The following is a 12,122-nucleotide window of genomic DNA, read 5'->3' on the forward strand; positions in this document are numbered from 1 at the left end:
CTTCCAGACTTATGTTTAGTAAACTTTCATTTTCTCTAATAATATAAAGAATTTTTAACATTTTCTTATTAATTCATGTATATTAATCAATATTGGAGATACTGAATGAAATTTATAACATAATTGATGATATATATGAGGTTACCAATATTCATGTTACTCAAAGTTTCTAGCTAATATGTTTTTAACTCATACATGTTCTATCTTTGTTAATGTGTTTTATTTTGAATTTTTGCAGATAACACGTTAGATACATGCATTATATGGAGAATAAAAGCATTCAGATGTTGTGTATAAAACAATACAAGTCTGAAGATTTAACAATTACAGAAGACTTACTAGTAAGTCGTCTGATAAGTCTTATACACAAAAGATTTAGCAGACGACTTACTGGTAAGTCTTCTACAAAAAAAAACATTTTCAACACAAACTTGTAAAAAATGTGTTATGCTTTGACTAGTTACTATTATTTTTTTCCATCTCTTAAGTATGTTTGTTATAGAAACCAATGATGATTATTGTTATGAGTTGGAACAATGGTTAAAATGCTTCTTAAAATGTTGTATCAGTATGAGGCTACCAACATTCTTATTTATTACATATATTACATCTTGGGAAACATTATTAATGATTTTACAAAAATGTCACAACTAAGGGAGTACACATGTAAATCACAAAACATACCACAAACAAACTATTATATATCATTTCTCTACAAAGACAAGCTTAGAATCCACTTAATATGGAAGAAAACTTCTTCAGAAGTCTTCTAGGAGGTCCAGACGACTTCCAGGACGTCCAGAAGACTTCCAGGACGTCCAGACGACTTCCATGAGGTCTAGACGACTTCTAGGAAGTCCAGACGACTTCCATGAGGTACAGACGACTTACAGGAGGTCCAGACGACTTCCAGAAGGTCCAGAAGACTTCCAGGAGGTCCATAAGACTTCCAGGAGGTCCAGACAACTTCCAGGAGGTCCAGACAACTTCCAGGAGGTCCAGAAGACTTCTAGGAGGTCCAGACGATTTCCAGGAGATCTAGAAGACTTCCAGAAGGTCCAGACGACTTCCAGGAGGTCCAGAAGACTTCCAGGAGATCCAGAGGACTTTCTGGAAGTCGTCTGGACTTCCTGAAAGTCGTCTGGACTTCCTGTAAGTCGTCTGGACTTCCTGGAAGTCGTCTGGACTTTCTGAAAGTCTTCTGGACCTCCTGGAAGTCGTCTGGACCTCCTTTAAGTCGCCTGGACCTCCTGGAAGTCTCCTGGACCTCCTGGAAGTCGTCTGGACCTCCTGGAAGTCGTCCCAGAAGTCTTCCAGATTTGAAAAACCTGCATATCCAGATCTGAAAAATCTGCACATCCAAAAACGTTCAAATGGCTTAAAAACATAGAAAATGAGTGGAAGATTAGATAAACATACTTATATAGAACACACAACGTACATATCCAAGTGGAAGTTGAGAATCATCTGATTAAAAACCTGCAAAAAAATAGATTATTCAGAAAGACATGAGACAAAACTGAAAAATTCATATAAAGTTTGGTGTTTTCAAGTTTAAGAGATTAGAGTGGCTTTGGAGAGTATTAGTTTGAGGAAAAAGGTTTGAACTTTATGCAACAAGAAGTTACAAAATGAAGAAAAATGAGACATAAAAATACATTTCTAAAATTAATAGATCTACCTTTAAATGAGTGGAAGATGAGAATCATGTGATGAAAACCTGCAAAAACAAGATAAATTAGTGAGAAAGACATGAGACAAAAACAATCAATTGATATAAGCTTGGTGTTTATAAGTTCAAAGAGATTAGAGAGAGGTTTGAGAGTTTTAGAATGATGAACATTACATTTTTGTTGCAGCCATTTGAGAGGAGGAGAGTGAATGTGTAAATTTTTCTTTATATAGGGAGACAAAAAATCCAATTAGGTTAAATATTTTAGATTCAGAAGACTTCCTAGACGACTTACTTGTAAGTCGTCCAGAAGACTTCAATATTTTTAGCGGGAAACTCAAATATTTTTAGCGGGAAACTAAATATTTTTAGCGGGAAACTAAATACTTTCACTTATCTATGTTGAAAACAATCACTTTTATTGTATCTTAATTTATATCACTTATAACATATGTTAATTACATGATTTCAATTTTTTATTTATCAAAATATTTTTTTATAAATTTTATAAATTATTTTTAAGATCAACTATACCAGAAGACTTACTTATAAGTCATCCAGTCGTCTAGAAGACTTACTTGTAAGTCGTCTAGTCGTCTAGAAGACTTACTTGTAAGTCGTCTAGTCGTCTAGAAGACTTACTTGTAAGTCGTCCAGACCCTAAATTTAACCCCTAAACTAAATTGACTAAAATTAACTAACTAAATAAGTTATAAAATCAAATTAAACTTGCTTAGTGTTTAATATACACATAAATAAACACATTTGGGTAAATTTCATATTTTTCAAAAATACTTTTATGCTTTCCAAAATCTAACCCTAAGAACACATACAATACTACAACATATGTTGGCAAAACCTAAACCAAAGAATATCATGACTCACTACTTTCACTCATCTATGTTGAAAACAATTCACTTTTGTTATATTTTAATTTATAACACTTTTAACATATCTTAATTACATGATTTCAATTTTTCACTTATCAAAATATTTTTTAAAAAAATTATAAATTATTTTTAAGATTAACTATACTGGACGACTTTTCAAGTAAGTCGTCTGGACGACTTACTTGAAAGTCGCCTGGCCAGAAGACTTATTGGGGTTAAAAACGTAAAAAAACTGTTTTTTTTGTTTGGTCATAAGGGGTTGGTTGTAATTTCAATAGTCTTTTAAGTTACTTCTGCATTTGATTCAAGTTTGGGTATACTTTTGCATTTGAAATCAAGTTGTGAGTTATATTTGGCAATTTTCCCAATTTTTAAATTATCTTTCCACATCCCCTAGACTATATTTGAGAAGTGATTTTGCCACATGTCCTCTCTACAATCATTCTCACAAAAATAATATGACATGGCTATTAAAATTGATGACATGTCTTATAGATTAATATGACATAGACAATTATATTTAATGTTAATTTATATTTTTGGTAAATTTTTTAAAATATGGTAATAACTCATATATTACATTTATTTTCGATTTACATTTTTCGATTTTTTAGAATATGGTAATAACTTATAAATCATCATTAAAATAAATATATTCAACTATCGCATTTCAAATTTCGAAATATCATTTAAATTATAAAATTTCCAAAAATGTATACATTTTTAGAAAATTATAAAAATTAAAATCATAAAATCATTAGTTTCTTATATATAATTTTTATAAATATTTTTTAATTTTAATTTTTGACAATAATGCATTTTTACATATTAAATAATATATTTAATTAAAATAAATAGATAGAAAAATCTACCTAAGATTATAATTTTATATATATACCTGCACATTCTTAAATATAATTTAAAATAAACAAAATTGCTTTTATCTTAATTTTAATGTTTAGTTAAATTAAATTTATATTAAAATATTGATAAGAAAAAAGAAAATTTAAATTATTAATTAAAAAATTAAATATAATTTATATTTATCTATTAAAAATATTTTAAAATTTTTTTACTACACATGGTGCAGGAAAACACCTAGTTATGATGCAAAAGACAAGATCTCCACTTTTCTTCTTCTCTCAATGTCTCTCTATGCATCCCCCTTCTTTGTTTTCTCCTTTTTTTTCTTTCTCATTAATAATAATAAAATTTAGGAGATTAAAATTTAGTAGTTGTTCAAAAAAAAAGTATTTTGGAGGTGATCAGGTCTCTCTTTTTGTTTGTACATCTAAAGCAAAACTTGTCATTCACCCAGAGCTGTAACAGTAATTTTGTTTGTTCAATACAAATATTTGTACCCATATTTTTATTTTTTTGGGTATTCTCCGAATTTATATATTGTTTTTGTTTTTTCACCTAATTCACTCTTTTTAATGCATCTTATTGTTTGATCATTATATTTTAAATTTTGCAAATGTACCTTCTTCTTTTATAACAGTTTTTTTAACATACAAAGTCTGAAATGTTTGATCTTGTTTATCATAAATTTTATTCTCTCGTATGTTTAGTTTAAATTTATATTTGATTATTTAAATCTTATTAAATTTGGATAGTTTATAATATGTTCTTAAAGCATACAAAAAAGTAAAACATTTTTGATAAAAAAAATTTAAACTCACTTTATATTTTAAAACAAAAAGTTAAAACTGATTTTTTGAATAAAAATTTACATGTATTAAAACGATAGAAGTGATATTGACAAATGTTTTTATGAAAAGTCCAAAAGCCTGAAAAGCACCATAGCCCTATTAGGGTCATGCCGAGCATTGAATTCTAAGCCTAAAATATTTTCAAGCTGGGCTGGGCCGGGCTCAAATATTTGCAGGCTTAACGAGTTTGGGCCGGGTCAGCCCTAATTGACACGCCTAAATATGACTCAGATTTTGATTTTAAATGCAAAATATACTCAAACTTCAATCAAATGCAAAATTAACTTAAATACTTTGTGAAATTACAAACAGCCTCTTATGATCAAATAAAAAAACAGAATTCATTTTTACGAATAAAACCCCAAAAAGTCGTCTTAGTTTCTGTAAGTTTTCTAGAAACATTTTGAAAATGATATAAATTATTATATAGTAAAATTGAATTACTTTCAACATAGATGAGTGAATGTACTCAGTCATGGTATTCTTTGGTTTATGTTTTGGTAACATGTGTTGTAGTATTGTATGTATTATTAGGGCTAGATTTTGGAAGTTTTGGAAGCTTAACATTTTTTCAGTTTTTTTTTACTTATATTCATTTAGTTTTGTGTGTATATTAAACACTTTTTAAGTTGAATTTAACTTTAATGAATTTTTTTTATATTTAGTTAGTTATTTGAATTCATGGTTTATATTTAAGGTCTAGACGACTTCTTGGAAGTCTTCTTATGTTTTTCTTTACGTGAGAAGACTTCGGAAGTCTTCCGAATCAAAAATATTTAATATAACTGGAAACTTTTGACTTTATATAAAAAAATTACACATTTTCTCTTTTCCTCTCAAATAGCCGAACAAAAATGTAATGTTTCTCATTCTAAAACTCTTTAACTTCTCTCTAATCTTTTTGAACTTGAAAATACTAGACTTTATATTATTTTCTCATTTTTTTCTCATGTCTTTCTTACTCATATATCTTGTTTTTGCAGGTTTTTAATCACATAGTTTTCATCTTACACTTATTTAAATGTAAAATTTACAAAATTTTGTATATGTATTTTTGTGTGTTTTTAAGGTAGATATATCTCATCTTCCTCTTACTTTCTCTTTTTGAATCCATTTAAACATTTTTGGATTTGCAAGTTTTTCAGATCTGAATTTGGATATACAAGTTTTACAGATATGAGTCAGACTTTGGAAGAATTCTCGGAAGTCTTCTCAAAATTCTTCTAAAATATAATGCACTAAAAAAAGTCTTGACAATTGAAAAGGGGAGAGGTATTTTATATGGTTAAAACTGTTGAGAAAAGCTTCTCTCTCTTCTCCGTTCCCTCACCTCAATCTTTCACGGAGATAGAGATGGGACGAAGCTTTTTGTTTATATCGCCGGTTGTTTCCGGCGTCTTTCAACCGGTTTCGGTTTTCACCGACCAGTTCCTGTTTCCGGAGATGCACCTTTTTCTTGGTGGTCTGCCGGCTTTGCCTCCGGCGTTCTTGCCTTCTCTTTCGGTGATGGACGGCCGGCTCTTGTCTCCGTGTCACGCTACTTGGTGTTGACGGCGGCTCTTCACCGGGTTTTTTCCGGTTTCATTGATCGACGTTCCCGCAGTTTCATAGCTCAACTGTCTCTCCTCTCTCGCCTTTGATTGAGCCCTCCGTCCTTGTCTAGGATTGTTTCATCTTCGGGCTTCTTCTTATCTATAAAGATGACTGGTATTCACGCAGGTAGATTGAAGGTCGTAGGTTGGATTGAAGACGGTTGAATTTTGTTTTGAAGCGTTGATCGGGTATACGATTGGGATCGTTGAAAAGATGGCTCTGTATGAGCGATTCTTCTTCCCCTTCTCTGTTGACGGCTGAGCTTCCATCGTATTTCCCTTTTCCTCCGGAGGAAGCAAGTTGCGTTTCGGACTGACGCGTGTCCATAGATCAGGTGATCGAACACGTGGTGGTGATTCGTCATCTTGTGTTTCTTCTACAGGTTTCTTTTTTTAGACTGACGGTCCAGAGTCCTTTGTAAAGTGTCTGCCTTTTTTTAGGCCTTATGTTTTATAGTTTGTTGGGCATGGTCTATTTGGACCTTGATCCATTAATAAATTACCATAGAGAAAAAGAAAAGAAAAAGGAAGAGGTGAAGCTCGTTCTTCAAGTTTTTACAGAATAGACCAGACTTTCTCCTCAACTTTTGTTCGCTAAGAAAAACATAAAATAATAAGAAAAACAAGTGTCATTAATTTTAAATTGCTTTTATGTATTACAGAACATGATTCTAGTGCAATAATTATTACTACTTATGTATTATATTTATATATTACGTGTTTTGATTTTTATTGTAATTTTCTTATTTAAGTATATAATCTACTTTATTTAAACTATTTTATCATTTTAAATTGTAATAAATTGTTTGATTCATTTTGTCATTCAAAGGTAATACTCCATTGAGCATCACAGACAACAAGTCTAGACTTTTGTTAATTGACAAAACATACACATAACAAGTATCACTTTACAATTCAAATACAACTAATAACAATTTACATATAATTTCGTTATTTTTTTAACAAATAATTTTATTTATTTCAAATAATATTGGTTAAAGAAGTGTAATTAATAAAATGTTTCTGTCGTTTTTTTAATCTGTATAAAAAAAAATGAAAGTGACAATTGTTCAGAAACGGATGAAGTATTTATCAGAGAAAATATCAGCGGGTGCAAAGTTGAAATTGTGTAGAATGCAGGGAGTATTTCGCGAAACAATAGAGAAAGCGTGTAATACAAAGTCTTTCAACTCAGGAATAGACCAGACTTTCTCCCCAACTCTTGTTCGCTAAGGAAAATATAAAATAATAAGAAAAGCAAGTGTCGTTTAATTTCTGGGACCCTTCCTTTCCTTCTCTTATCGTTTCCCCTTTTTTTTTATTTGATAAAAACTTCCAATTTTTCCCGAGAAAATTTTCTCGATCGATTCAACCACCACACCAAAACCAAAGACGAGAGAGCTCCCTCTAGAGTTCCTTGTCCTTTCGTTGAATTTTTCTCAGAATTTTGGTTTGATCGAAGAAGAGAGAGAAAAAATGGGGCAACAGCAATCGAAAGGGGAATTGCTGTTTCAGCAAGTGAGCTACGGTAACGCAGAAGGGATTCGATCTCTTCGTCGCGAAGGAGCTGACCTCGAGGTTCAATTTTCGTTGTTTCAATTTTGCTCCTAAATTAGGTTTTTTTTCTTTCTTTTTCGTATAATTTTGTGTGTGATTTTGGGATTGGTAGTGGATGGATAGAGAAGGCAAAACGCCATTGATAATGGCTTGCATGAACTCCGAGCTTTACGATGTCGCCAAGACTTTGATCGAGTTGGGTGCTAATGTCAATGCTTATCGTCCTGGTACACTTTAGAAAACCCTTCCTTTTTTTTTAGTAGTGAATGTGTTTAATTGTGATAATAGCTTCTTGTTGTTGTTGGTATCATCGTCAGCTCGTCATGCGGGAACTCCGCTGCACCATGCTGCTAAAAGAGGTCTTGAGAACACTGTTAAGTTACTTCTTTCACATGGTGGTATGTTAATCTCTTACGTCTTGAATCAAATGTCAGTTTAGTATATTGTACTTGTTTGTTGCGTCTTTGTCTTATATGACTTTAATTTGATATGTCTGGTAGCAAATCCACTTGTTCTCAATGATGATTGTCAAACACCGCTTGAGGTCGCTAGAGTCAAAGGGTTCAGCAATGTCGTACGTGCTATTGAGGTATGTTACTACTGACTTGTGAAAAAGATATAGTGCTTACTTTGTGGATTTGTTAATTTTTATTGAATTTGACGATTCTGTAGAGTCACATCTGCTTGTTCTCTGGTTGGATGCGTGAGTTTTATGGACCTGCCATTCTTGATTTATTTGCTCCTCAGCTTCTTTCTAGAAGAGTGTGAGTATCCATTTCTTATTATCTCTCCCTCCCTTTTTCCTGTATTGATTTTGTTTCACATGCAGCTGCTAAATCTTTTTCCCCCTGAAATCTGAGGAATTTAATATCTTTGTGCACATGACTGTGAACCTTCTCTAAACCTTAATAAGATTTGCAGATGGGTAGTCATCGTACCAACTGGTTCAAGAAACCCTGCAAAGCCTTTCAAGTTGGAGCTCGTTGTGTACGCTAGTCTTCAGGTACGATGACCATTTACTCTATATCACTGATTTAAAGAAACAAAGTCGGGATGTTTCACTTCCGTATGTGGTTTATCTGCTTCTAAGCTGGGATGGTGTAAACAGGATGCACAGCCACGCGCGGTGATGCCCTTGTGGAAAGCAAATTTGGAGGAACCAAAAGCAAAGCAGTCTGATACTTCAGTGATGATTGTCGATAACTCCACAAGTAATTTCTTCCTACTTTTATATGGTTGTTTGGCATGCAACCTCTTTGTTTTTTGGATGGATGATGATTGAACTTTATTCTGGTGGATAGTCCCAAGCCGCAGGAGGCAAAGACGAAGGGCCTGCGCCTCCCACGGGAGACGTAGGCCTCATGTAGTTAGGCGTAAGTCTACACTGTTTAGTTGCTAGCTACCATCCTTAGTTCACATCATAAATTTTCTTCTACCTCCTTGTTCTGAAAACTTGCAAAGAAAGTATCTAAATCGATGCCTCTGTTTCTTGCGTTATGAAACATATGCTCCAGTGAAGTAGAAACATGTAAATTTGTATGTCTTTCTTACAGAAAAACGGCTTAAACTGGCGCCCTCGATTGAAGGTGACGGACAACAGCTTAAGTGGTTTTGTGATGCATGTAAAGGGATTCCACAGGTAATAATCAAAAACATTAGCCATTTTGATTTCTAGAGGTCTCTTGTTTCATTTACTCATCCTTTGGTTTATATTATGAAACTCTCATGGAATCATTTATACAGCCAGCGCACCCCCCAGTCTTTCTCCAAACTCCACCGTCTGCGCCACCACTTCATCCTGATATGGCCGACAACATCAATCACCATTCCATTGGTGAAGCAAGTTCATCAACGGCACCTCCTCCTCCTCCTCCTCACATTCCACCTCCCTCAGGAAAAGCGAGCCATGAAAGTGTTATTGTCCACGAACCTTCACCATCAGCTCCTCCGTTAGCAGATGAGGATATAGAAACCGTAGAGGAAGGCCCTGTTTATTACCCAACAATCGATTCAACACCTGTCGATGTCCCATCTCCTTCTCATCTACCAGCTTCAATAGATGGTGAAAAGAAAGATGACGGAAGCTCTGGACAGTGTTCGATATGTCTTGACGCTCCATCTGAAGCTGTTTGTGTCCCGTGTGGACATGTCGCGGGATGCATGTCTTGCTTAACCGAGATCAAAGCCAAGAATTGGGGATGTCCGGTTTGTCGTGCCAAGATCGATCAGATCATTAAACTTTACCGTGTCTGAAATAGACAGGTACTACTACTTATACTCCATGGGGAGTATCTCTCTCCTTCATTGTGTTGTGGGATTAAAGTTTCTCAACCATTGAAACTATCTCTCTGTTAAGCTTGTGTTTTCTTGACAAAACGTTTTATACTTGGAATTTCAACACAGTACCTATGTTTTGTATATATGGTTTTTGACGAAGGAAGAATGTTAAAAGTATTCATACAATATATATATGTGTATTTCAATTTATAGTTCATGGTATCAAGTCTTTGAATATATTTAATATTCTTGAATTATTGTAATTAATCGTGGATTGGTTCCCAAAAGTAAGAACAGCATACGTTAATCATTGTACGGAAAGGTAAAACTGTTTGTGTCCATATAACTTTTCCGTTAATTACTCAATAATCGTACGCAATCTAATGCCTTCTTGCTCCATAGTAAGTACGTAAAGTGAGCAATTATTTCACAAAAAAATTTGGAAAAAAATAAATTAAATTACATATCCAGTGGAATACTTTACTGCTTTTTTACTATTATGTATGAAGAAGATTAGTGGATGTTGTGCTGTAGTGTCGAGATATCTCCACCACCAAATGTAGCATAAAGAAAGCATAATATCGTTGCCATTAATGGCATCAACTACAAATCTAATCACAAACAAAACATCATGTCATTGTTATTAATGGCATCAACTACAAATCTAGTTACAAATATATTTTTTTTTGTTCAACGTCTAGTTACAAATAAACCTCGTTTTTTAAGGGTTATGGCAGCCAGACAATCAGTAACGAATATAACAAGACGGACGAAATATTATATAGCTTCTAATTCGTTTCTTTTTAAAATTTTATTTCAATGGTCTTTAACTTTACTGAAGTTACTAGATTTTGACCCGCCCTTTTTGTTGGAAAATTATGATTTTTGATAAATTATATATTTTAATTTTTTTATGAAATTTATCTTAAATTTACTTATATGACTTATTTTTGTTATTTTCAATATGACTAAGTTTTAGTAGACTCTAAATAATTCTAACCTGTAATATGATTTTATTTATTTAAACCGAAGTTAAATTTATTTTACACTGATTTTTTTAATTTAAATAAATATTTTATATCTTCAATACAATAATTTTTATTTTAAATAAAACTATTTTTAAGGGGTTGAGATAATTCAGACCCATATTATTATTTTATTGATTTAATCATTTGTTATTTCAACTTGATTTTATTTTGAAGTTTCATTTAATAAATGCTTCTAAATAATTAATAATATGAAATATTATTTGGAAAGATATGGTGCAAACATTTAGGAAACAAAATTTTTAGAAAGGATAAGAATTGAATTATATTAAATACTCTTTAATGTAATTGCAAAATAATAATTTTTGATTAGTTGCAAATAATGCTGGAAAAAAATAAATGAAATGTTTTGTAATTAATTAGAAAAGTTAAGTTCAGATTCATAAACTGTCTTGTGCTTTAATAGTATAGATATTTTATAGTGAATAAACTAATGTAAATTTTTATAAATTTCATATTGGTCGATTGAAGTGTTTTTTAAAACCATTGTACATAACATAGTATTTTGACTATTTTCTACATCACAGGTTGAAAATATATTATTAATAAATTATAGAACATTAAAACACCAATGTGAAATAAGTTAAAACAAAGCACTATTTTGTTTCATATTTACATCCTTTAAAATAAAGTCTTTATTTTGATTTTCATATAAATAAGTTATGCATATATTATTTATAAAAATATGAAATACTATAAATTAACATAGTATATTATATGATTATTTTTAGGGAAAGATGGTAAAATAATGAACTCGTGTTATTATACGGGTTATAATCTACCATAACGATATTTTTGTATAAAACTTAAAACGGGTCAAAATTCTTTACAAAACTCAAAAACTAATAATTTATTTAGAACTTATTAAATATAACATGTACACAAATTTAAATATACTATACACAATTTTTTTATTTTCTCATCGCCTACAAGCTGGATTTTCGAGCTTTAGCATCGTCTACATATCTAGGACCAGGAATGTGCGTGCAAATTCTCTTTCAAAGAAGGTGAGATGCAGCGGTGTTATCTTTTCCATATAGATCAGACCCAACCAGACAGAACATCTCTTCGGAACGATTCAAACCCGATTACCAATTGATTTTAGAAGATAGGTGTCGACAAAAATGACATTAAAAAATTTGGTAGTTCATAAATCTTAAATAATTTGTTACCAAGTTATATATTTAAATAACTGTTTGAAATAGTGATAAAAATATTTGTGAACATTCTTTAAGTCCTATTATATTCAGTTTCTTTAGATCTAATTTCCAATCACTATAACAGTAAATATAATCATTATTATAACCATTGAGAGCCTCTTTAATTTTTTAAAAAACTAAGTTATGAGTTCCATAACCAAACTCTTTAACTAAACC

At 31.6% G+C, this 12,122-nt stretch overlaps 1 protein-coding gene across 2 annotated transcripts; it reads left to right on the plus strand.

Moving 5' to 3' along the window:
- Positions 1–7,154: 7,154 nt before the first annotated feature.
- Positions 7,155–9,926, plus strand: LOC108805264 (putative E3 ubiquitin-protein ligase XBAT35). 2 transcript variants are annotated; one of them, XM_018577262.2, is made up of 10 exons: positions 7,155–7,444; positions 7,536–7,650; positions 7,741–7,821; positions 7,924–8,012; positions 8,096–8,187; positions 8,345–8,426; positions 8,532–8,634; positions 8,725–8,796; positions 8,977–9,062; positions 9,167–9,926. In XM_018577262.2, the coding sequence occupies exons 1-10, from the start codon at positions 7,343–7,345 to the stop codon at positions 9,674–9,676; spliced, it is 1,332 nt and encodes a 443-aa protein (XP_018432764.1). In that variant the 5' UTR covers positions 7,155–7,342; the 3' UTR covers positions 9,677–9,926. The 2 variants fall into 2 exon arrangements, with proteins under 2 accessions (XP_018432764.1, XP_056842361.1); XM_056986381.1 differs by lacking the exon at positions 8,725–8,796 and having other exon boundaries at positions 7,158–7,444.
- The last annotated feature ends 2,196 nt before the right edge of the window (positions 9,927–12,122 follow it).

Source organism: Raphanus sativus, chromosome 5 (assembly GCF_000801105.2).
Source record: "Raphanus sativus cultivar WK10039 chromosome 5, ASM80110v3, whole genome shotgun sequence".
In the NCBI taxonomy this organism is placed as follows: domain Eukaryota; kingdom Viridiplantae; phylum Streptophyta; class Magnoliopsida; order Brassicales; family Brassicaceae; genus Raphanus; species Raphanus sativus.

Excerpts from the sequence above, each read along its gene's own strand:
- LOC108805264 (XM_018577262.2), top strand. The coding sequence starts at position 7,343 with ATGGGGCAACAGCAATCGAAAGGGGAATTGCTGTTTCAGCAAGTGAGC. Across the intron at positions 8,427-8,531 it reads TTGTGTACGCTAGTCTTCAG|GATGCACAGCCACGCGCGGT; the intron begins GTACGATGACCA and ends TGGTGTAAACAG. Across the intron at positions 9,063-9,166 it reads CATGTAAAGGGATTCCACAG|CCAGCGCACCCCCCAGTCTT; the intron begins GTAATAATCAAA and ends TCATTTATACAG.